Here is a 27,493-nt window from a genome sequence, read left to right on the forward strand (position 1 = left end):
TGTTATCGTTCAATGTGCTGGCCCAGTGTCGAGAGTGCTGGCTGATTTTGCATATTTTCGCTTCTAGTTGACTTGTAGAATTTTCTGGGGTCGTTCACCTAAAGTAAATGAGGTGTTTGTTCAGCAGTAGCGAACAATAAGAATATTGTGTTAAGCGTTTATAAGGAATTCTTCCACTCACTTCCCAATCAATTCACTCCTTAACGATTTTCCTTGCTGATGATGAAAGTCGGTTTCAACTGAACTGTGGTTTACTAATAAAAGATACAAAATAATTTTCATGTAGACCATGACTCCTTGTCTAGTGTTCAGAATAGTACAACGTACTGTAGTGGGATGATATCCAACTAATTCCTAACATAAAGAAAGATAGTGGGAATCCCCACCAAGTAAAAAAATTAAAAACATTTCTCATTAACAGCTCTTTCTACAAATTATCTGAATATACAGGGTATTAAAAAAGGTGTCGAATTCTTTGAGAGGTAGTAGTACTCATCGAAACAAGAAAAATAAGTCCACAAAAACACGGATCCTGAACGCATACTTTGTGAGATAAACGCATGGTTATAGGAAGCACTGCGCTGCGCAACACTTGGTTGCGCATATTAACACAGTCGTTGGATTGGCGCGTCGTCAAATGTGTCGGCAGTGTATCAAGAGAGCGTTATTTGTAAAGCTACACAACAACCAATACATTTGCTATACATAGCACTTAACATTGACAGGTGTAAGAAAACATTTTCTTTAGGAAATACCATTGTAATCTAGCAAATATTTAGCTACTAATAGCGGATAAACAGTAGCTATATTGTAAAACTGCGGAGGCAGAAGCTTTTTTCAAGGAAGCATGTTTCTCTCTATTTGATTACACATTCAGATAACATTAGCACTAGCGCTAAGCATATATATATACTCCTGGAAATGGAAAAAAGAACACATTGACAGCGGTGTGTCAGACCCACCATACTTGCTCCGGACACTGCGAGAGGGTTGTACAAGCAATGATCACACGCACGGCACAGCGGACACACCAGGAACCGCGGTGTTGGCCGTCGAATGGCGCTAGCTGCGCAGCACACTGTTGCTCCTGGGGTATCGGCGAGGACCATTCGCAACCGTCTCCATGAAGCTGGGCTACGGTCCCGCACAGCGTTAGGCCGTCTTCCGCTCATGCCCCAACATCGTGCAGCCCGCCTCCAGTGGTGTCGCGACAGGCGTGAATGGAGGGACGAATGGAGACGTGTCGTCTTCAGCGATGAGAGTCGCTTCTGCCTTGGTGCCAATGATGGTCGTATGCGTGTTTGGCGCCGTGCAGGTGAGCGCCACAATCAGGACTGCATACGACCGAGGCACACAGGGCCAACACCCGGCATCATGGTGTGGGGAGCGATCTCCTACACTGGCCGTACACCTCTGGTGATCGTCGAGGGGACACTGAATAGTGCACGGTACATCCAAACCGTCATCGAACCCATCGTTCTACCATTCGTAGACCTGCAAGGGAACTTGCTGTTCCAACAGGACAATGCACGTCCGCATGTATCCCGTGCCACCCAACGTGCTCTGGAAGGTGTAAGTCAACTGCCCTGGCCAGCAAGATCTCCGGATCTGTCCCCCATTGAGCATGTTTGTGACTGGATGAAGCGTCGTCTCACGCGGTCTGCACGTCCAGCACGAACGCTGGTCCAACTGAGGCGCCAGGTGGAAATGGCATGGCAAGCCGTTCCACAGGACTATATCCAGCATCTCTACGATCGTCTCCATGGGAGAATAGCAGCGTGCATTGCTGCGAAAGGTGGATATACACTGTACTAGTGCCGACATTGTGCATGCTCTGTTGCCTGTGTCTATGTGCCTGTGGTTCTGTCAGTGTGATCATGTGATGTATCTGACCCCAGGAATGTGTCAATAAAGTATCCCCTTCCTGGGACAATGAATTCACGGTGTTCTTATTTAAATTTCCAGGATTATATATATATATATATATATATATATATATATATATATATATATATATATATATATATATCAAGTGATGCGGAATTGGTAAAGTGAATAACTAACACAAAACTCACCTAATTGCGTGTATGAACGTCTGTAAACTTCTCATGATCAATTCGAAATACGAGTAAATTAGCTGAATATGGATATCTTGGCATCTGCTGTGTAGTGTATAGATGTACTGTCTATTGCTGACATGTAAATTTGTGCTAGACTGGGACTCGAGCCCGGACTTCCCACTTACCGTGTACGGTCGCGTTATCCACTTCAGTTATCCGTATAAGCCTCATGGGCCGATCCAAACTTCCATACGTCACACTGTCTGCATCCCTATGCCATAGTCTCCTACTGCCATGCTTAATGTTCGCAGCATTACCCTGTCTTTCCGCACCAGTAAGAACGAGACTGTGAGAAATCGAGACCCTTGATACTATCATCTTGCGTCCGCCTCGGCATGTAACATTTATTTCAGTTTAATGAATGAACAGATATTAATAATCGTCAGCCGTCCGAAATTAATTCGAAATAGATTCGCTAAAGGCGAATATCTTAGCATCAGCTGTAGATAGCGGCAGGCTGGGTTCAAAGCGAGGTGTGCTCGAATAACTGCAAGTAGTTAAGACGACCGCTCGAGATAAGCAGGAAATCTGCGTTCGAGTCTCGGTCCGGCACAAATTTTCGTGAGTCGCTAATAGGCTGCACGTCTGTACCTAACAAAGCTGTGCCAAGTTATTTGTTAAGCGAATTTACTTCGAATTAATTTCTGATGCCTGTCAGTAATGTCTGTTCATCCAGACATGCGAGTAAATATTATCCTGATCAGCTGACATTAGCAGAAAACATTTAAGACAAGTTTAAATTCTAGGACGTACTCCTATTGAGCGTAGAAAAATTTCAAACATGGCTTCCGCTATTCATTCCCTGTTTTTTGTGATAATAGTTGCATGTGCACACAGTAACAACTCGAGTGTAAAATCTGCAGGATTAGCTCGTGACAGAGACGCTTTAAGCACGCTTACACCAGTACTGCATGTGTAGTTGTGCAGTAGAATTCCGTATTCGGGATCGAGTATTTCTGTTCACTGTAGAAGCTATTAAAACTGCAAAGTGGATACTTAGATTGGCAGAGCACTCCTTGAGTAGCAAGGCACAATGTTCAGGCGTGAGTAGCTAAATAAGCGTACCGGGTATGAATGTGTGAGTTTGACAAGCTTCTTCATACTACTGTCAATTAAGCTGACACACAAGCGAGTAAACATCAGTATTGTGGCTATGTGCTTTCATTGTTCACCTGACCGTCACACACGTCGGTAGCATACGCTCACGGAACAGTACCAGAAGAAACTTATCTATGCGTCACAGATATCGTGAGTCTCAGGCCAAGTTCCCACCGAAGTAGCATAGCACAGCCGTCTGGCGGGGACGTGGCTCTGTTTCAAGCCACCTCACGTTAAAGAATAAAGAGGTTCACACAGAGGCGGTGTGACGAAGACGCATTACTCCGTGGTCTACGCCACATATCGTTGTAGCCACGAGTGGCGCACTGCAGCCAGGTGTGGCAGAGACATTCAAGTAAAGTGCTGCAGTTTTAATTAATTTGAAGTGTCAAAATGCAAGTTGATTTAGCGCTACATCCGTCTCTCTAGTTAGTTTCTCAGTTAAATTTTTAATTTTCGGGAAAAAAGTTTAAAAGCAATATTACGCAATTCGTCTTCTTCTCTCCTATCCAATCTCATTCCCTTTCGATGAAACTATTCGACAAAAAATTGATTCATGCACACCTTATAATCCGAATCGCAGCTTAACAATGAACTTTCTTTGTTTTGTATTTTGCTTAGAGTTTTGTTATAAGGGATGCTAGCATCAAAATGGTTCAAATGGCTCTGAGCACTATGGGACTCAACTGCTGTGGTCATTAGTCCCCTAGAACTTAGAACTACTTAAACCTAACTAACCTTATGAAACATCCCCTTAGAACAATTTATACACGACTGGTCTATGTGAAACGTCCTCTTTGAATAATTATACACGAATGTGCTTAAACTGACACACAATATTTTTAGCGCAACGCAATCTGACTTTCAATAATCCCTACAAAAGAATGGCCCTGACTAACATTAACCTATACCTTTCACAAATCACTTACCTCACAAAAAAAATCTTCGTTACTCGAACTACTGCAATACAGCGAGCACCACTACTGCCAGCTAAATAAAAGATTCTAACTACGGAAGGCACTAACTACTGATAGGTATAGTTAGCAAATGAATGATTTTAATAGAGAACGAACAGTGTATTTACCTTAATAGTCAAAATATATATGATAGTTCATGACATCCAGTCTTACAAATTACAAAACTCCGCCATCTCTCTCCCCACGTCCACCACCGCTGGCGGCTCACCTCCAACTGCGCAACGCTACGCGCTGTTAGCATCCAGCTGCCGCTGCCCAACACTGCAATGGCGAGTATTACAACAATGCCAACCAGCCACAGACTGCACACGGCACAGCCAGTGATTTTCATACAGAGCGCTACGTGGCGGCGGCGTTACCAATAAAAAAACCTAAACAGCCTACTTACAACCTAAAGACATCACACACATCCATGCCTGAGGCAGGATTCGAACCTGCAACGGTAGCAGTCGCACGGTTCCGGACTGCGCGCCTAGAACCACGAGACCACCGCGGCCGGCGATGCTAGCATCACGGTTTGTACTGAACCGACTGCGGTTTCAGGCTGCACTCGCTTTAGGCGGGAGGGGCTTCCTGATTTGCGAGGAGCTGACTTTTGAAATAGCCATCTGGAGCTTTCTCCGAAGGGGCGAGGTTGTGCTGGTGAATTTCCCTTTTGTGCTAAATGGTACTGCCTCAAGGCTAGGCGTGTGTCGCGAGTGATCGCGGAGGGTGCCGGAATGCCTGGTGTGGCCAGCGGCCTTACAGGAGTGGCTGTTAATAAAGCCAATGTCCTCCCTATAGGTGGATGGAGGGAGGAAGGGGGGAGGCGTGAGGGGAGGTGAGAGGGCCTCGGTTTTCAGCAGTTTGTGATTGTAGATCGAGGAGAACTCACGTTCAACTACTACCCCCTCCACCGTCTTTTGGAATGACGATTTTCCCCGGTACATATATTTCATTATGACCCATTCATTACGACTGCTTGTTTTTTCATGACAATTTCGAAGTGTAATTAGAACTGTGATACATTTTTTTCATCAGTCGTGATTGCCTATATTTCCTTCGATTACCTGAGCTGTAGGGTAGCTTTCGACATCCAACAGAGATAGATACTGCATGCTTACAGGTAATAAAATTTTTAAACTCCTCTCTCTCCAAAACCAGCGTCTTATCGGTTGAACATATTTCCCACCAAAAAGAATAAAGATGGTACCTTACACCCCTGCCTTTTTCCTCGCAGCTTCTAGGTGTAGGGTAAAGTTTGTGTGTGTGTCTGTCAGTAGTTTCGAGTGGTACTGAGAAAAAATTTTCCAGCAGGATAACACCAACTGTATGGTATCATCAATTCTTGAGATCCATATACGATTTTAGGCCGGTCTTGTGTAGCGCCACTCATATAGTTGTGTAAATAGGTCCGATCTTTATGATTAATTACATAATTAGGACCTATCTTTATTTCATTTCCCCAACCAAAATAAATAAAGTGGGCTAACATAACCTTCCTCTCATGCATCTGGACAGTTTCCATGTGTTGGGGGGTGCATTTGCGCTTTCCATCCAGTAGAATCAGGATTAGGATCCCAGAAAGGGCACTGCCAATTTTAATTTCCGATCAATTCCAAGCTCCTATGGTGGTATAATTGTGTTAGGAGAGTGCACTTAGCTTACCACCCAAGAGGACCAGGGTTCGAGTTCCGGAACGGGTACCGCCAATTTTAATTTCACGCCAATTCGTAGGTGAGGGGGTGGGGTAGGGTGGCACAGCCCTGGGCCAAGAAAATTCTCGCTAAAATTCGAAATTCCCGCCAAAGTTAGAAATTTCCGCCAATAGGATAGTTTGTGCGAGGGAGAGGTTGGAGAGGAGGGGAGATGGCTGGGGCAATATGCAGCCTCAGAAAAAGACGTGACTTCATCCGGAGGAGGGTGGTGGGCGTGGTCTGGAACAGGGGTGGGCGTGCTCAGTGGGTGATTAATTGATAAATTTAATTAATTTGTATATAAAAACCACCCCAACTCCCAACTACTCACAAACTGTCACTAATGCCATTATGATACATCAGACGTGTTTTTCGATGGAGGATTCGGTTGATCTGTCGCCTTGTAATCCAATGTTTGCTGTTCCCATATTAACGCCACTTCCTTTCATCCGCTGATAGACCAGTTTTTGAGAATCAACTGTCATTGTAGATTCCTTCCTTACACCTCGCTATTGCAAAGGGATGTTAGTTACACCACACACAAACAAAATTTTTGATACAGCGAAACAAAAACAAAATTGCACTAGGTTTTGCCCGGTTGGCATTCCACCTAACCACGACGCCGTTGCTTTGTAAGGATGCTCTATATGGCGCTTTTTGTCCTCGGACTGTTCACTGTTTTCGTTTCCCTTTTTTTTTGTACATTTCAGTATCTCCTTGCTTTCCTGCTTGATCTGTGGTCAGTATTCGTGGGCTGAAACTACTGGAAGTTAAAAAAAAAAGATTCATTTACCAGACTGCCATGTTCCATGCTTTTCAGAACAGGGTGTGGGTGAGACGAAAGTACGAATTGAGTTTCACATAACCGACGTTCTTGGGACCCATTCTGGTCGGCATGGAGGAGATGTATCTGTATAAGATACCTCATTACTTTCGAGCCCAGAGAATGTTCTAAGATTCTACAACATGTAGTTGCTATGGACATTGTAGGGTAATTTTGTGTATCGCTTCTGCTACCCTTATGTTCTAAAGAGGAGCTAACTCAGAGGCAAATTCCGTGTAGAATATGAGTGGAACTCCAACGGGGCCTGGAGCTTCGTTAAATTTCAGAGATTTCAGCTGTTTCTCATCCCCACTGGCACTAATACGTGGGTGATTCAGATGGAAACCTTAATTATTTATGATTATGCAAGTGAGATAACACAGAAAAATTACACATTTTCCGATGTAGTGTTTATAACGTGTAATGCACGCATTCCACCGCTTCGGAAATACACTACTGGCCATTACAATTGCTACACCACGAGGATGATGGGCTACAGACGCGAATTTTAACCCACAGGAAGAAGATGCTGTGATATGCAAATGATTAGCTTTTCAGAGCATTCACTTAAGGTTGGCGCCGGTGGCGACACCTACAAAGTGCTGACATGAGGAAAGTTTCCAACCGATTTCTCATACACAAACAGCAGCTGACCGGCGTTGACCGGTGAAACGTTGTTGTGATGCCTCGCGTAAGGAGGAGAAATGCCTAACATCACGTTTCCGACTTCGATAAAGGTCCGATTGTAGCCTATAGCGATTGCAGTTTATCGTATCGCGACATTACTGCTCGCGTTGGTCGAAATCCAATGACTGTTAGCAGAATATGGAATCGGTGGGTTCAGAAGGGTAATACGGAACGCCGTGCTGGATCCCAATGGCCTCGTATCACTAGCAGTCGAGATGACAGGCATCTTATCCGCATGGCTGTAATGGATCGTGCAGCCACGTCTCGATCCCTGAATCAACAGTTGGCGACGTTTGCAACCATCTGCACGAACAGTTCGACGACGTTTGCAGCAGCATGGACTATCAGCTCGGAGACCATGGCTGCGGTTACCCTTGACGCTGCATCACAGACTGGAGCGCCTGCGACGGTGTACTCAACGACGAACCTGGGTGCACGAAAGGCAAACTGTGATTTTTTCGGATGAGCCCAGGTTCTGTTTACAGCATCATGATGGTCGCATCCGTGTTTGGCGACATCGCGGTGAACGCACATTGGAAGCGTGTATCGTCATCGACATACTGGCGTATCACCCGACGTGATGGTATGGGGTGCCATTGGTTACACGACTCGGTCACCTCTTGTTCGCCCTGACAGCACTTTGAACAGTGGACGTTACATTTCAGATGTGTTACGACCCGTGGCTCTACCCTTCATTCGATCCCTGCGAAACCCTACATTTTAGCAGGATAATGCATGACCGCATGTTGAAGGTTCTGTACGGGCCTTTCTGGATACAGAAAATGTTCGACTGCTGTCCTGGCCGCCAATTGAAATCGTCTGGTCAATGATGGCCGAGCAACTGGCTCATCACAATACGCCAGTCACTACTCTTGATGAACTGTGGTATCGTGTTGAAGCTGCATGGGCAGCTGTACCTGTACACGACAGCCAAGCTCTGTGTGACTCAATGCCCAGGCGTATCAAGGTCGTTATTACGGCCAGAGGTGGTTGTTCTAGGTACTGATTTCTCAGGGTCTAAGCACCAAAATTGGGTGAAAATGTTATCACATGTCAGTTCTGGTATAATATATTTGTCCAATGAATACGCGTTTATCATCTGCATTTCTTCTTGGTGTAGCAGTTTTAATGGCCAGTAGTGAATATCTCTTGAGGATGCATTTGGTAGTCAATGCAGCTACTGCTGCATTGTGGTCTTCATCTATTCGTCGCTTCTGAAATATTTGCCTCCTTCTTTCAGCTGTCGGGTATATGAAAGTCCCTCGTTACGTGATATGGTAATTAAGGTGAGTGTCCGATATTCAGATTTCATGTCCTGTCTTGTTGCTAGGGTCAACGGGTAGTATGAGGACGAGCGTTGTCGTGTTGCAACAAAACACCTTCAGCCCGAAATGCTCGTCGTTTGTTACTGATTGCAAGGCTTTCGTAGCACATAAGAGTATGAATTACTGGATACTGTTAAGCCTATGTAATCTCACGTAATTCTAAAAATACCCTTTTTGTATTCCAAAACAGAGTAAGCATAATTCTTCCTGTCAATGGTTGAGTGGGGAAGGGTTAAGGCTGTGGTAAAGAGTGTCGCATTGTTTCTCGCTCGATCTTTTTATTTCAGGTTTGTGATAGTGGACCCAAGTTTCATGTCCTGCAGCAGTTCTGTCAAAAAATCCATTAACTTCGATCTGCAAACGAAGCAAAAGATCCTCACAGGCTTCAAAGCGATAATCTCCGAATTCGTCAGACAACTGACTTGTTATCGGCCTTGCAGACATTCATTGAATCGTAGCACATTACGAATGTGTGCTGAACCAACACTAATATCTTAACGGTGGCTACATTTATATCTACGTCTACATGAATACTCTGCAAATCACGTTTAGGTGCTTGGTAGAGGATTCGGCGAACCACCTTCACAATTTTCTATTATTCTTATCTCGTACAGCGCGCGGAAAACACTAACGCCTATATCTTTTTATCATGGTGATCGTTCCTCCTCATGTATGTCGGTGGCAACAAAATACACTCCTGGAAATGGAAAAAAGAACACATTGACACCGGTGTGTCAGACCCACCATACTTGCTCCGGACACTGCGAGAGGGCTGTGAAAGCAATGATCACACGCACGGCACAGCGGACACACCAGGAACCGCGGTGTTGGCCGTCGAATGGCGCTAGCTGCGCAGCATTTGTGCACCGCTGCCGTCAGTCTCAGCCAGTTTGCCGTGGCATACGGAGCTCCATCGCAGTCTTTAACACTGGCAGCATACCGTGACAGCGTGGACGTGAACCGTATGTGCAGTTGACGGACTTTGAGCGAGGCCGTATAGTGGGCATGCGGGAGGCCGGGTGGACGTACCGCCGAATTGCTCAACACGTGGGGCGTGAGGTCTCCACAGTACATCGATGTTGTCGCCAGTGGTCGGCGGAAGGTGCACGTGCCCGTCGACCTGGGACCGGACCGCAGCGACGCACGGATGCACGCCAAGACCGTAGGATCCTACGCAGTGCCGTAGGAGACCGCACCGCCACTTCCCAGCAAATTAGGGACACTGTTGCTCCTGGGGTATCGGCGAGGACCATTCGCAACCATCTCCATGAAGCTGGGCTACGGTCCCGCACACCGTTAGGCCGTCTTCCGCTCACGCCCCAACATCGTGCAGCCCGCCTCCAGTGGTGTCGCGACAGGCGTGAATGGAGGGACGAATGGAGACGTGTCGCCTTCAGCGATGAGAGTCGCTTCTGACTTGGTGCCAATAATGGTCGTATGCGTGTTTGGCGCCGTGCAGGTGAGCGCCACAATCAGGACTGCATACGACCGAGGCACACAAGGCCAACACCCGGCATTATGGTGTGGGGAGCGATCTCCTACACTGGCCGTACATCTCTGGTGATCGTCGAGGGGACAGTGAATAGTGCACGGTACATCCAAACCGTCATCGAACCCATCGTTCTACCATTCCTAGACCGGCAAGGGAACTTGCTGTTCCAACAGGACAATGCACGTCCGCATGTATCCCGTGCCACCCAACGTGCTCTAGAAGGTGTAAGTCAACTACCCTGGCCAGCAACATCTACGGATCTGTCCCCCATTGAGCATGTTTGGGACTGGATGAAGCGTCGTCTCACGCGGTCTGCACGTCCAGCACGAACGCTGGTCCAACTGAGGCGTCAGGTGGAAATGGCATGGCAAGCCGTTCCACAGGACTACATCCAGCATCTCTACGATCATCTCCATGGGTGAATAGCAGCCTGCATTGCTGCGAAAGGAGGATATACACTGTACTAGTGGCGACATTGTGCATGCTCTGTTGCCTGTGTCTATGTGCCTGTGGTTCTGTCAGTGTGATCATATGATGTATATGACCCCAGGAATGTGTCAATAAAGTTTCCCCTTCCTGGGACAATGAATTCACGGTGTTCTTATTTCAATTTCCAGGAGTGTATTTCGTCTTTCGGAGGAGAAAGTTGGTGACTGGAATTTCGTCAGAAGATTCCGCCGCAACGAAAACCGCCCCTGTTTTAATTATGCCAACCCCAAATCCTGTATCATTTCGGCGTCACTCTCTCCCCTGTTTCGCGATAATACAAAACTTGCTCACCTTCTATGAACTTTTTCGATGTACTCCGTCTGTCCTATCTGGTAAGGATCCCACACCGCGCAGCAGTATTTTAAAAGAGGACGGACAAGCTTAGTGTAGGCAGTCTCCTCAGTAGATCTGTTACATTTTCTAAGAGTCCTGCCAATAAAACGCAGTCTTTGGTTAGCCTTCCCCACATTATTTTCTATGTGTTCCTTCTAACTGAAGTTGTTCATAATTCTAATTCCTAGGTATTTAGTTGAATTTACGGCATCTAGATTTCAGTGATTTATCGTATAATCGATGTTTAACGAATTCCTTTTGTCACTCAAGTGGATGACCTCACACTTTTAGTTATTTAGGGGCAATTGCCAATTTTCGAACCATACAGATATGTTTTCTAAATCGTTATGCCGTTTGTTTTGATCTTCTGATGACTTTATTAGTCGATAAATGACACTGTCATCTGCAAACAACCTAAGACGGCTGCTCATATTGTCTCCCAAATCGTTTATATAGATAAGGAACAGCAAAGGGCCTATAACACTACCTTAGGGAACACCTGGAATCACTTCTGTTTCACTCGACGACTTTCCGTCAATTACTACGAACTGTGACCTCTCTGACAGGAAATCACGAATCCAGTCACATAACTGAGACGATATTCTATAAGCACGCAATTTCACTACGAGCCGCTTGTGTGGTGCAGTGTCAAAAGCCTTCCGGATATCCAGAAATACGGAATCAGTCTGAAAACCCTTGTCAATAGTACTCAACACTACATGCGAGTTAAGAGCTTGTTGTGTTTCACAAGAACGATGTTTTCTAAATGCATGTTGACTGTGTGTCAATAGACCGTTTTCTTCGAGTTAATTCATAATGTTTGAACACAATATATGTTTCACAATTCTACTGCATATCGACGTTAATGATACGGGCCTGTAGTTTAGTGGATTACTCCTACTACCTTTCTTGAATATTGATGTGACGTGTGCAACTTTCCAGTCTTTGGGTATAGATCTATCGTCGAGGGAAGTGTTGTATATGAGTGTTAAGTATGGAGCTATTGCATCAGAAAACTCTGAAATTAATGTAATTGGTATATAGATTGGACTAGAAGACTAGCTTTTATTAAGTGATTTAAGTTGCTTCACTGCTCCGAGGATATTTACTTCTACGTTACTCATGTTGGCGGCTGTTCTTGATTCGAATTCTGAAATATTTACTTCGTCTTCTTTTACGTAGGCATGTCGGAAGGCTGTGCTTAGTAACTCTGCTTTGGCAGCGCTGTCTTTGATAATATCTCCATTGCTATCGCGCAGGGAAGACAGTGACTGTGTCTTGCCGCTAGCATACTTCACATACGACCAGTATCTCTTTGGATTTTCGGCCAGGTTTCGAGACAAAAAGTTTCGTTGTGGAAACTATCATAAGAACCTCGTATTGAAGTCAGCGCTAAATTTCGAGCTTCTGTAAAAGATCGCCGATCTTGGGGATTTCGCGTCTGTTCAAATTTGCTACATTTGTTTCGTTGTTTCTGCAACAGTGTTCTGACACGTTTTGTGCACCAAGGAGGATCAGGTCCGTCGTTTGTTAATTTATTTAGTATCAATCTCTCAATTGCTGCCGATACTATGTCCTTGAATTCAAGTGGCTACTTTGTTTACAGAAAAAATGGTACAAATGGCTCTGAGCACTATGGGACTTAACTTCTGAGGTCATCAGTCCCCTAGAACTTAGAAGTACTTCAACCTTACTAACCTAAGGACATCATACACGTAAATGCCCGAGGCAGGATACGAACCTGAGACCGTAGCGGTCGCGCGGTTCCAGACTGTAGCGCCTAGAACCGCTCGCCCACCCCGGCCGGCCTTGTTTACAGAAATAAGCCAGTTTTCCGCCACAAGCTCTAGACTGCGGTAATGTTTTCGATCGCCGCTCTGCGATGTTCTGGGCTCGAGCGCGGGGCATGCTCCTTAGAAGTTACGCCTCTTTTAAACTTTCTGCAGCACTCGTGCACTTTTCATAGGAACATAAACAAATCACCATACTATGCTTTCATCCTGAGATACATTTCCACAGGTTTAACAGCTTCACTGCTCAAAAAACGTGTCACGTGTCGCTACTAAAAGGCAGTGCCAGTCAACAATGGGGCGGTCATCTTTACACTGACAGCTTTCTTTTCTGTGATGCAATAATTACCTGTTATCAGTTGGTCATTTGCTGAAACACAAGGATAACTTGTAATTGACAAATCTGCAGTACACTTTATTTCGTTGCCCTTTTAAGGTCCCCACGTCGTTTCTCCGCCAGTCATGTTTTGCAGTGATACAGGAACTGAACTGGTTTAATACTCATTGATTTTCCTTCGGATGGGTACATTTGGTGATGTAGTGGGTAGACCATTGGTTTGGCTCTGAAGGTTCTGTGTTTAATCCTGGATAGGGGCGGAGATTTTTCCTCGCTCCAGTCTCTCCAGGGTAGTGTCAGATCCACTCAGCCAGATATCAAATGATTAACGATGATCTTTCGAGGGGGTAAAGGTGGCCGGTGTGATGGGCCTGCCACCCTCTCCCTCCTAGTGCCGTAGGGAAGAGGCCAACAGCCCGGTCGGGGTTGCGCGACAGACTTTACGTTCTTTATAGGGATATTTGATAATGGAGCGTGTATGTTGCAGGTGATTGCTATCCTGGAAGGAACCATCGAGTCGACAGACCAGCGCGTGCAGGCGCGCACGTCTTACCTGCTGAGTGAGGTCCTGTGGGGGCGCTGCTTCGAGCAGGTGGTGCGCTTCAGCCCCGAGCGGCGCTGCTACATGACCGACTACCGCGCGCTGGGCGCCACGCGGCCCGTGGACACCCCCACGTCCTCTGCCTGCGACCAGGAGACCAGCAGGACGCCCCCAGAAGGTACGGCCGACGCTCTTTACTTCTCTGGTTCGGGTCGCAATGTTTCACCGCGTCCGCTGTAGAAAATTACTTCACTCACTGAACGAACTGAAAATTTCTTCTTAACTGCACGATCGATTACCATATGCGTCCGTAGGAAACCATCCAAGAGCGGACTAGATTCTGAAATTTCCATTTCTGATAACTGATTTGGTGAGTTTGATAATGTGTCGTGTTCTAACAATTAAGTTCTCCTGAAGCTATAGAAAAGTATTAACTCAAACGTTTAATAGCCATACACTCAACAGTTTACTTACAAGGTAAAACGCTATTCGTTAGTACACATGGCGTCCACAAAAAGATTCCAATATTTTAGAGGATGTAGTAAGCAACAAAGGAAGGAAAAAGTTCCTATAAAAACGGTCGTATACTTCATATTTTCGAAGTAATCGTACACTTCCACTATTATCAATGATCGCCATGTCCATGCACCACTCTTCGGATGTGACTGCCATCCATTGGAATGCAGCCTCGACCCTTTTGGAAACACGCATTCGTTGGAACACCGCAAGGTCGCTGCCGGATTGCGTCGCAGACACTGAACACAAGTTCTCTGCTTCCATCTGATTGCCCGTAGTAGAAAACTTTATCTGGCAGCTCATGTGTTAAATTGGGAGCTGTACGTCCAGTTACGAACACGGAAACAAATTATAGTAATGTACTGTTGTGTTACAACAAGCAATGCACCATATGAACACTAAGGGTACACCAGATGAATCTGACAGGTACACTACATAGTGTAGTAAGTCTTGGAACACTGCACGTGTTTTTGTGTTGGAAGTGTGCTTGATACCAATACAAACACTACAGGAGGCACAGCACTCTGGCAGTTTGCAGTAGGCCAGACGCACTGGCTGACAGCAGCACGGTGCGGGGTATTGTAGCAGGGGCCAGCGGGGCGCCCCATGGACCTATCTATGTGGATGTGGTGTGGCTCAGCACCCTCGGAGCCGGCCGCTGTGGACGAGCGGTTCTAGGCGCTTCAGTCTGGAACCGCGTGACCGCTACGGTCGCAGGTTTGAATCCTGCCTCGGGAATGGATGTGTGTGATGTCCTTAGGTTAGTTAGGTTGAAGTAGTTCTAAGTTTAGGGGACTAATGACCTCAGGTGTTAAGTCCCATAATGGTCAGAGCCATTTGAACCAGCACCCTCGGAAAGAGACGCGCGCTTAGGCTTGTACGCATATCATCTTCCGGATGGTGGTTGTCGTGAAGACGGAAGCCCAGGGCACCCTCAGCACCCACAGGAAACAGCCACGAAGACTGTACATGTACAATCTGCAAGGCGGCACTCAGACGCCCACCTAGCAAGTGGAAGATGGATGCTTGCAGTCAGTCGGTTTGAATCTTCGCCAGAGGAAGGCCCGGTTCCGCATCTCCTGTCAGTAAGGCTGTGAACAATCGGTAGCAGCAACGTCGAGCGATGAAGTCCAACCACGGGCAGCAGATCGAAGTCTCGTAGCTGAAGTTTTCAGACAGGCATCAAGCAGCACATAACGTTTCCGCAGCAAAGTTAACCTGCAGCTAACGAGACTGTCGCTCCGTCGGTATCGGCGATACAGACGGAATGACCAGACACTGAATATGAGATGTCTGAAACAGGGGTTTTTAAAGCCCCACATCACGTCATTGCAGCAGGTTAACCAGAAGTGTCAGCGGTCTTGTCTGCATCGTGATGTCTCAGCTACGGGCGGGTTTCCCTGCCTCTGCATTTACAGCCAGAATTAGAACGCCTTGGGCTAGCGTAGCTCGGATGTTACACGTTATCACTCTGTATTGTACTGCAGAGCTTGCGGAATGACATTTCTGGATGCCGCAATACTGCACCTCTACTACTTGTTATACCTCTGCTCGCTGTGTGGCAATGAGTTACGAACGTTGCCCTGCTTTTCGCCTACTGGCACTCTTCGCGCGCTCTAGGTCATCATTGTGACACGCAGACAGAGGCACGCTTCATTCTTCTACCGTCCGTGTCGAGCAGTAGCCTTGAAAACTTATTAATTCAGCTGGGAAGAGCATTGCTGTGCAACAATATTATTATTATGAACATAGATACGAGCTTTTTTATTTAACCATTAGTAATTACATTCTCATATGTTAAAAACTTGCTTGTCCAAAGAGGTAGCAAACAAAGATAGAAAATATTCATAAAAGGTTATTCGTATACCAGTAGTGTTGGGTTTGTACTGAGCGATAAGAATCTAAAAATTCAAAAACGACATCAGATCTATTAAGGAATTCCTGTTGGATATCAACCAGCTAGGAAGGCCATCCTGTAATACTCCTCAGAGTGAAGACAGCGTAAACAAACTTTTAAAAACGCTTATTCAAGTTTTTTAGCCGCAGAACTTAACATTTGATGATTTATCGCATTTTCTTCATGTTTTATTTTTTGAATTTTGAGTAGCATAATAAAGTTTGAATCATATGTTTTAAAAGCTTTATTTTTTTGGTGTGAATATAGCCCAGGGCAAGCATTCGACGAGATGAATGTGAGAAACTCCAAAAAGAGCCCTCAACAAGATCTGTAGAAACGACCCTAAACAGCCTGCAACTGAACCCAGCCCACTCTTGACTCCCCGGTTTGACACGCTGCACAGCCCTGAAAACTGGACTATGTAATTCGTAGCTCTGACTACATGTTGCGCTGTGTTGCAACCCGTACATCTTTTCGACCCTAAATGTTGCATTTTTTGTCTTCACTTCTAGCGGGAAGTTGTGATACCACTTTTCTGTGGTCATAAACGAATTGTAGATGACCACAGCTGCACTGTAAGATTTAGCTCTCCTCCTCTAACAAGACAAACTTCGATATCGACGCTTCACCATGCGCGGTGAATTTTTTTGCAAGAAGAATCTTACGAAGGACATCAGCCCACTGGGTTCTAATGCGACTGAGGTGGACGGTGGGATATGAAAGAGAAAAGTTCAAAGGAGTCAGGAATAGACTGCTGGACCCTTGTTCTGCTGCTCATTGTACTCGACGTTGTGGCTAAGATATAAAAATATAATGCCGATTGTCTCCCACCAACCGTCTTCATCACTCATAACTTTGTGTGACTTTTTTTTATTCCTCAAAATTGAAATAAAATCAAAGTAGTGGAAACTGAATGCAGCTCGGGAAATGAAGCACGTTCACATCTTGAAAAGAAGATTTACAGTTGCATTTGAAAATAGTTGCGTCGATGAGCAGTCTGAAGAAGACTAGTTTTAAAAATGGTGGTACTAAATATATTGGTAGTAAAATGTAAGGTTAGGTATAACCCCTTTCGAGAATATTTTCCATAGTAGTCCGTATTGTCTAAACCATACTGAGTTTCTTTTTTCATTTGAAATCAAGGTCGTGTTCTGTATCATCAGATTCATTACAACATATTACTTAAATTATACATTCTTGTGAGATAAAACTGGACAGCATTTATTTTCTGGGCGCGGAAAGATGTTTCTAATAGCATTCGAACAGGAGCATTTTTTTAAGCATTAGACTACCACCGTCTTCTTGTATACTGAACAGCAGCAAAATTACAAATATTTGGTACATGACGAAACGAATTATGCGTTTGAATTGTACCATACGGTTTCAGTCTACACAAGTAGCATATAACAAATTTTTTAACTTTTCTGGAAATATCCAACATTCTAGTTTGTAATTATAGCTCTGCTTTTGATTCAAATGTAAATCTTGCTAAGCGGAACTGCACATAAGGTGCCTTATGGAGATTACAAAAGTTGTAATTAGAACGCCAACAACTCGTGAATCAGTCTGTGTTTCAAGCGAATTCCACCGCTGATTATGACACAGTCATTTGACATACCAAATTCTGCTACGAAGACTCTGGAAACAGCGGTTTTGCAGCGGGCAGCTGCCAACAGTCTTTTCATTTAACATATTCGTAATAACAGAAACTAGGCATTTCAGTTATAAATTAGCGAACCGTTTCGTAGAGGCGTTTCTTCACCACCACTAAGTGCTACTATGCCCGCCCGGTTAGCCGTAAGGTCTAACGCACGGTTTTCCGGATTGGGAAGGAGCGCCTGGTCCCCGGCACGAATCCGCCCGGCGGACTTGTGTCGAAGGTCTGGCGAGCCAGCTAGCCAGCCTGAGGATGGTTTTCAGGCGGTTTTCCACCTGCCTCGGCGAATGCGGGCTGGTTCCCCTTATTCCGCCTCAGCTACACTATGTTGGCGATAGCTGCGCAAACAAGTTCTCCACGTACGCGTACACCACCATTACTCTACCACGCAAACGTAGGGGCTACACTCGTCTGGTGTGAGAAGCTCCGTGTGGGGGTCCACCGAGGGCCGAACCGCACAATAACCCTGAACGAGTGGTTCGGTGTGGGGCGGCGGAGGGGTGAAGTGGACTACAGTAGTCGTCGTGGGGTTGTGGACCACTACGGCTGCCGTGGGGACGGAGCCTCTCCGTCGTTTCTAGGCTCCCGGTTAACATACAATACAATACAACTGCTACTACATGATCTCCCCATGACCTGAAATTTATGTTATTATTGCCGAATAGAAAGATCGAATATTCCAGTCAGTAATTTTTCGCATATGCCATCAGGTGAGAAAGTAGTATGTCGTAGTTTTTTAAGAACATTGCGGAGTTACCGATTAACCTTAGCAAAGAGCTGGAACACGAACAAAGAAACCGTTTACTTGCGGTTGGATGCATATTTGAACATCAGTTTGGATGTCGTGCTCTTTCTTAAACGTCAGATCAAAGGGTGTTGTGCCAGCAATTTCCGTAAAGGGGCTGCAGCTATTAATAAGGAACATAAGTGTAATACGAGGGTCGGTCAAAAAGTAATGCCTCCCATTTTTTTTCTACTTAAAAAAATTAAGTTAAGTGAAAAATTTGAATTTGGCGCCATTCCTCAAACCGTCTTCAGCAATCCACTGCAGTAGTAACTTTCTGTGTCAACAGGTGGCAGCACAGCAGAAGTTTGTAAGATGGCCGACATCGATGTTCGTTTGAGACAGCGTTGTGTGATTGAATTCTTGAATGCAGAAGGTGAAACGCCCATACGCATTCATGAAAGACTGAAGAAGGTGTATGGTGTTGTGACAGTGGATGTCAGCACTGTTAGACGATGGGTTCGTCGTTGTAAGGAAGCTGAAGGGCAAACACCGTTGACTGACGAAAAGCGGAGCGGCAGGCCGGTGAGTGCAGTGACTCCACACAACATTCAGCAAGTTGATGACATCATTCGTGGTGACCGTCGGGTGACTGCAGATGAAGTGTGTCGCATTATTTCTCTTAGTAAAGGCAGTGTGATCACGATTATTAAACATTTGGGGTACTCAAAAGTTTGTGCACGGTGGGTTCCAAGAATGTTAACCGATCAGAATAAAGAGGCAAGGAACACAATAGCCTCCCAACACTTGCAGCGCTTCCGTTTGGAGGGAGATGAGTTTCTGAAAAAAATTGTGACCGGGGACGAAACATGGGTGCATTTTTTTGAACCCGAATCAAAGAGGCAGTCAATGGAGTGGCGTCACACAAGCTCGCCGAGGAAGAAAAAATTCAAAACTGTGCGATCGGCAGGGAAAGTTATGGCAACAGTTTTCTGGGATACAGAGGGTGTGATTCTGGTTGATTTTTTGGAGCAGGGATGCACAATAAATTCTGTTCAATACGTCACAACCCTCAAAAAACTTAAAGCACGTCTACAGCGAGTTCGCCCAACAAAATCAATGGCAGATGTTCTTCTTTTGCATGACAATGCAAGACCACACACCAGTCGTCACACCTCTGACGAGATTGTCAAAATTGGATGGGAAGTTTTGCCTCATCCCCCATACAGCCCTGACCTGACACCATCAGACTTCCATCTGTTCGGGCCACTAAAAGAAGCTCATCGTGGGATTCATTTTGAAGATGAGGAGGCCGTCAAAACATCCGTGCGTCAATGGCTTAGGAAGCAGAGCTGTGATTTTTACCGTGCTGGGATACATGCCCTTGTTCAAAGATGGACCAAAACTGTAGAGATGGGCGGAGATTACATTGAAAAATGACAAAATGATCCTCAATGTTGTGGTTTTCAACCTATGTAATTGCATTTAAATTTCCTGACAATTAAACGTAGAAAAAAAATAGGAGGCATTACTTTTTGACTGACCCTCGTACGAAAAGAAATAAGTGACGATAAAGTGGAGAAAGTTTCTTCAGAAGCCCGGAGAAATCAGTGCTGAGATGGAGACAACAGTTCAACAGTTGTCGACGCCCACGCAACCGGTGAATCTTGACAAACTGAAACTGCTGCACCAACTTCAACGGAAATGGCAGGAATTTTGCGACTGCTTTATGGCCAGGATTGTACGATAGTTTTTCTAGAACGACACTGAGAGACAAATGGTTCAAATGGCTCTGAGCACTACGGGACTTAACTTCTGAGGTCATCAGTCCTCTAGAACTTGGAACTACTTAAACCTAACTAACCTAAGGACATCACACACATCCATGCCCGAGGCAGGATTCGAACCTGCGACTGTAGCGGTCGCGCGGTTCAGACTGTAGCGCCTAAAACCACTCGGCCACTCCGGCCGGCACTGAGAGCCAAAACGGATTTCCATTTGCCAAGGGAAATACAGCGGAACATTATCCAGACATTTAGGTGCAACTGTCCCTGGTAGCAGCTGGGTCGTACGTGAAACACGGGAAGTACAACTGTTACACGTCTCTTCTAGAAAACATTTATTTGTCCCGTTTCCCTTCACTGAATGAACTTGCACAAGAGAAGTGTACGTAGATACGAAGAGAAAACGATTAACTCTACTATACAGGTTTTGGGAAAAGGAACTTGGCTGATTTTCTATAAACCCACCGATAACATCATGTCTGACCGAGTTTGCTGAAGTGAGACTGGAAGTTTTTCGTATTACTCATGCAATTCGGATTGAGTATCGTTGAAGATCTAGTCTCATACAATTGTCTAAGATTTTGTTATCAATATCTGTTATTATCAGAAAGAACAGTAGTTTGTTATTTTCTAAGAACAAGAGATTTTCTCACGAAGGTACTACAGACACGAGCTGCGAGTGGATTTAAATTAATGTGGAAAGCCGAAAATATGTGCCGAACTGGGATTCGAACCCCAGTCTAGGCAGATGTGCCGAGCACTGCCCTGTCTGGACACAATGGTCATCGCTACTGCACGAACTACCGTAGCACGCCTCTCACTAAACCAAATTTTCAACTTATGCAGCCGCGGGGTTTGAGGCGCTATGTCACGGATTGCGCGGCCTCTCTCGCCGGAGGTTCGAGTCCTCCCTCGGGCATGGGTTTGTCTAGTGTTCTTACCATAAGTTAGTTTAAATAGTGTTTAAGTCCAGGGACCGTAGACTTCAGCAGATTGGTCCCTTAGGAATTCATAAGCATTTGAACATTTTTTCAACTTATCCACACACCGTTGCCCATTATCCTCATTATTCGTGGCATCCCGCCGATTCCCATAAGAGTTCGAGCCTGATGTGCATCAGCAGTCAGAGATCATTGGTCGACCTGCCTTAACTGTTTGTATGTGTGAGGTGTCTGCTCTTTCGGACATGTACGATAGAATAGACACCACATAGAAATAAGTTTTCTTTTTACACGTTAATTACTTTCACCGTGTTTGTGTCACTAATAAACTATGAGAAACAGCTGGTCTTACTCTGATGTTTCAGGAGAGATCAAAGAGTCACGTCACTCCGCTGGTGATGGTCACATCATCGTTGGACACGAGCTGAAAGCTGCCTGAGTGCAGCCAGCCCTTCCCTCGATGTCACTTGCTTCACTTGCAAGTGAAACCAGACAGGTACAGCGACGTTCGTCGTCAAAAGACTGGAGGAGTTGCAGTAGCGAAACGTTGCTGCTGTGTTAGTACATTTCGAGATTATGATAGTACGAATAGTTGGAAGTGGACGGCAACTCATGTTGGGATATTTAACGTGGTGAACTGCACTATAGACACCGTTTTCTGCAAGTCGTTTCTGCGGGCATATAAAGCTCATGAAACGCAGTAATTTTTTGGATTACAATTATTAACAGATTGTTTGTTTTGAAGAGTGATGAAACGTGTGTTTGTTTTAAGTGTTACGGTATGCTGATGTCTTTTACATTCAGTTCGCCGCATCTTATGGAACCCGGTGTGACTCCAAACTTAAAGTCTCAAAGACGCTCCTCTTACAAAAATTACAGCAATACAAGTAGTGTTAGTGCTGCAAAAGTGGTTAAGCAAAATGAGAACAGCTTTGACATGAGAAATGTATTGTTGTCCCTGTATTCCATATAGACTGTAGTTTCAATAGTTAAGGCTTTCTTTTAACTGGTACTTGTATTACCGTCCATGTCTAACACCTCTTGTAGTTGTCTCATCAAATATTGTTCATATCTTACTTCGTTCATTCATTTAATGTTAACTGTTACATAAACATTCTTTTGAATATAATGTTAATGTTAAAACGCACTACTACCACACTCTCAAATATTACATTTACTGTACGTTCCCTCAAACACCTCCACTTTCCTGCATTTATTTATTTCTGTTTATATTATTGATATTGCTTAAGTTCCTTATGTAACCTGTAGCTACATTGATAATTGTGTCTTCTTTTAATTGGTTTGTGTATCACTCTCCATGTTTTATACCTCCCGATGTAGTCTTTTTAAGTACTAATTTTATTTTATTTTATTGGTTTTGTTTATTAATAGAACCTGTTATGTAGGCATGCTGTTCCTGTCTTGCGTTAAAGTTTTTGCTGTCTACTGCATTTTTATTTATTTACTGTTCAATTTTTCACTTTTTGATTGCATTACCACCACACTGTCAAAGATGTTACTTACTTTATGTTTCTGCTTCAGACTAGACGTGTTACTTCTCTTCCAATGTTGTTTGCAGACATTGTAACTTGTTTGGGAACAATGGTCAGTAAATGTCTGAAGACAGCCTCGTAAGACGAAAACCAGTTAACAAAATAAAAGTAATATTGTAGAACAAAAGTGGCATTCATGATTATAATAGCTATCTTTGGCACAGAAAGAGGTAACATATGCTGTAAAACTTATCGATAAATTACCAGATGAAATAAAATATCTGACAGACAGCAGTAAAAGTTTCAAAAATAAATTGAAATCGTACCTCCTTGACAACTCCTTCTATTGTTGTTGTTGTTGTTGTTGTTGTTGTTTTCAGTCCTGAGACTGGTTTGATGCAGCTCTCCATGCAACTCTATCCTGTGCAAGCTTCTTCATCTCCCAGTACCTACTGCAACCTACATCCTTCTGAATCTGCTTAGTGTATTCATCTCTTGGTCTCCCTCTACGATTTTTACCCTCCACGCTGCCCTCCCATGCTAAATTTGTGATCCCTTGATGCCTCAAAACATGTCCTACCAACCGATCCCTTCTTCTAGTCAAGTTGTGCCACAAACTTCTCTTCTCCCCAATCCTATTCAATACCTCCTCATTAGTTACGTGATCTGTCCACCTTATCTTCAACATTCTTCTGTAGCACCACATTTCGAAAGCTTCTATTCTCTTCTTGTCCAAACTATTTATCGTCCACGTTTCACTTCCATACACGTCTACACTCCAAACAAATACTTTCAGAAACGACTTCCTGATACATAAATCTATATTCGATGTTAACAAATTTCTCTTCTTCAGAAACGCTTTCCTTGCCATTGCCAGTCTACATTTTATATCCTCTCTACTTCGACCATCATCAGTTATTTTACTTCCTAAATAGCAAAACTCCTTTACTACTTTAAGTATCTCATTTCCATACCATAGATGAATTCCGAAATAGAAATAAATTAATCAATAGGTGTAATATATTCATTTTTGCCATTTAAGTATATGGGGTAGGTAATAAAATTTTTAAGCTTAAAAAAACTAACCTTGATTCATGAATGCATTTCTTATGCAATTGACACATTCCACATCATAAAGATTACCATGAGACTGATCAATGGAACATGTAACTAATTAACTAACTAACTATGGTGCATATCGGGCGAATCCCTCAGTTTAAGAGGGCATTGAAGCCTTGCCTCAATTACCAACAGCTTCCTCGAATAGGGGGCAGTAAACTGATACGGCAGAAAAGTAAGACACAAAGTAATGAATGAATTGCTCCTATGTATACTCCAGATTCTATGTACACCATAAGGATACGGGGTGGTCTAGCAAACTGACTGATGATTTCCTGTTCCTCCAGGGCTCAGCCCAGATCCGATCCAGGGTAAATTTTCTGAGGACAGCAGATGGCAACGTTGCATTAGGCCACCAAGTAACGGGGAAAAGGAATTGTTAGAGCAAGAACCATCGTCATAGTGACATTCTCGTGTCTGTTGAGCAACTATGGGATGGAGTGGTCCCTTAGGGAGAGCCACATGCTTCTCGCCCAGCAATCAGCTGTGATATTATCTAACCTTCAATGGACGTCAAAGATGTACTTCAGTATCTTGACACCAAAAGCGAAACACGGCAGTTGGATGTTACTTATGAGAAGTTACACCTCATGATTCTAGACAAATCGTGGGAAAGGACACTCAAGTGCAATATCAGATATTATGGTCCTGCTTCAAATGCCTTAATATGTAGCTCCAACAGAATTAAGAACTTCTACCATGAGTTCAGCGTTGGCAGAAGAGAGGTTGTATAGCTGTAGGGATAGGGGGAGGGTTTTGAAAACAATCTTTATTATGGCTCATGTGGAAGACTTGGGAAACGTAAATTCACTTTTGCGTAAGGTACATACCAATTTAGAGGATAATAATTGAGCTTTACACCATGCACTTATTAAACCTCAAGAAGGATGTAGTAAATAACACTCAGCATCTTCATGCTTTGGCAGTACTGTGACAATGTATGATCGTGGTATCATGTGAACAACCAAGGAGCCGCCAGCACCAGTCATGACTTAGACATAACATTCTCCTGACACTCAGTAGACCAAGACTTCGCCGTTGTCAGGGCCTCCCTTGGCATTATTGACATCTAGTTGATCGTCAGGAGGATTTTCAGACTCTCTCAGATAGTCTCACTGATGGGTAAATTGAGGCTACTGAACTGCATGAAACACTCAAACACGGTACTTGTAAGCACCCGACCCCAGTCCTCTTTCCCTTAGGACAGTTTCTCAAGGGACTGTAGTAAATTTAGGAAGGTTTAGCGACACCTCTGGAATTGCTAGTGTCACTAGACGATGGGTCCTCACACTTGTATTACCATATGGCCGATTTTCACACTACCCAGGACGAAATTCTGCTACAGGTTTGGGTCCAGATACCTATGTCACGCAAGGAGCTTCTTTTCGAGTGCTGTGTCAGTCTCTCCTATCTGGTAACATGGGGACTCTGAAGAAGTTGATACGGTTAAAGATACATGATGTACTACTAGTGGTACCCAACCAGAAGTCCCATATGCTTCTTTCTGCCACAGAACTGCTGCAGCGTTAGGCTGAGTCACAGCATCCTCTAAAAGCTGATGCCTACAGTGTCATTGTCTGGCAAACTCGACCTCTTCCATGCAGAGAAACCTATATAGGAGTCGTTTCAGGAAATGATTATAACTAAAACTGATGAAATAGCCTAGCTGTATAGGACTACTTTTGGGTGCAGTTAGGTCATGGCAGTGTGACGAGGTGAGGGAACAGGCCACTGGTTGCTTAGACAAATAGCATCAAAGTCAAAACATTTTGTTAACACTCCTTTGACTATACTCATAGAATCTCGGTGGATGTGGCAGCCACACTGCCATTGCAGCATGTGACGAAGATGGTGCATGGTGACAGCGATCTGACAGTCACGTTGGCGACCAAGAATGCTGACTCTATAAGCTTGAATCTCCCCCCTGTGAGCAACAGCGTGTGGCGCCTAGGCTCTCACATCCACATGGAAGGGTCAGCAGCTGTGCTGCCCTTGTCTGGCTCTGCTGTCCTCCAGGGCAGTTCTCTGGTCGCTGCTGGAGTGGGCAAGGTGTGGAGAAGTACCAAGGAGAAGGACTTGGCCCTAGTAGATGGTGCAGTAGTGGATTCCCAAACTTGTAGTGGATGCGTATCGAGCCATATCACCTCGTATCCTGGTGTAGTCACCTCGTCCCATAGACTCTGGTAGACTGCTGATCCCTCGGCTTAAATTAATGGTTATTTATACTGATTCATGGCCCCCTTATAGTGCCAACGTATTTTTTCCAGGTGTACTCGAAACAACAAATCCTTGAATTTAGACAACATTTTCCATGGACCACAGTGGTCTGCTGCAATACACAGGTTATTATGACTGGTTTCGCCTTATGTTAAACCCATCCTCAGATCTTTTCCGTCCCCTATGGTTTCGACCACAGCTTTCGTCACAAGAAGAAAGAGAAAAACACACACATTCATTCACACAAGCAAGTGCACCTCACACACACAGGACTGCCATCTCCAAAAGTTTGGACCACGTTTATTAAAGCTGTGTGCAGACAGAACATAGTTAATATTAACAAAGACATTAGCATGTCCACATGTCATCCTTCTCTAGTGTAACCAGCAGAGAAAAGTGATGGGATAGACGAACATGCAAGCATAGAAAATCTAGCTGCCTGACGTTAAGATAACATGAATGGGTGCACTACATCCATTATAAAGAAAGACATTCTTTTACGACCTTCCAAGTCTGTAAGCATGACAATCGTCCATCTTTACAACATAATCCACACTGTCACGTGTCACCCACACCAAACACATTGGATTCGCCAGCCAAAATTGCCAGATGAGCTACCCAGAGGTGTAAGAAAAGATAACGTGAGAATGCTGAAATAACATGTGTCCTTCGTCTGTGTATGTTTCAGCACCACGTCTTATGACATACCTTTAAATTACTATAGAGGGAGACAGTACAGCACCAGGATGGCACACTGTTGACCATCACTATACTGAGCGCATTTCGTGAGGTGCTGTGGCATCCCTACACACATGTAACTGCATCACCTGATGCAAATACAACATGCTGTAAATTTTCGGAAGTCGATTCACAATTGTTTTGAGGAATACTACTCAGCACCCACCAAGGCGCAGCCACGCTACTCAGTATGGAGACAGATGTTTTTCCCTCAGCTAACTTTGTAGGTGGGACAGGAAACTAAATTTCTAAAAAGTAAAGATGTCATGATATTTTCTGTAGATACATACACATACACACACACACACACACACACACACACACACACACACACACACATTATCACTGACACTATCACCGTCACTGCTCATTAGTAGTGGAACAAGGGTGATGTGGCCCAACTCTCCAGAGTTAGCAAATTTATTCAAGATGGCGGATCCAAGATGGCAGCTATAGATATAGCAATGTCACAATGACATCATGGTGGGCAGTTCAGATATTGGTAGGAGGATAGGTCAATTGGGCTACCTCCACTAACCTAACCCCAATGGCGGAAAGTTCAAATTCCAGCAGGACAATGCGACACATCACAGCCATCTTCACTAAACTAACAAAATGCCGGGAACTAAACTAAATCATCTGACCGCCAACTCTTCCTAGGCATTGGTGGGAAAAGGACTCAGACTGTGCTGCATAGGATGGACTAAGTCTTTCTTTTG

At 44.6% G+C, this 27,493-nt stretch overlaps 1 protein-coding gene across 1 annotated transcript in view; it reads left to right on the plus strand.

Annotated features, from left to right (window-relative positions):
• LOC126358260 (ATP-sensitive inward rectifier potassium channel 12-like) overlaps window positions 1-23,784 on the plus strand; it is a 139,370-nt gene extending 115,586 nt beyond the window's left edge. The window contains exons 6-7 of the mRNA XM_050007532.1: window positions 13,635-13,866; window positions 21,573-23,784. Coding sequence (XP_049863489.1) covers window positions 13,635-13,866; window positions 21,573-21,646 — 306 coding nt within the window. The 3' untranslated portion in view covers window positions 21,647-23,784. The remainder of the gene's footprint in view (window positions 1-13,634; window positions 13,867-21,572) is intronic.
• The last annotated feature ends 3,709 nt before the right edge of the window (window positions 23,785-27,493 follow it).

This window comes from Schistocerca gregaria, chromosome 1, assembly GCF_023897955.1.
Source record: "Schistocerca gregaria isolate iqSchGreg1 chromosome 1, iqSchGreg1.2, whole genome shotgun sequence".
NCBI classification, from domain to species: domain Eukaryota; kingdom Metazoa; phylum Arthropoda; class Insecta; order Orthoptera; family Acrididae; genus Schistocerca; species Schistocerca gregaria.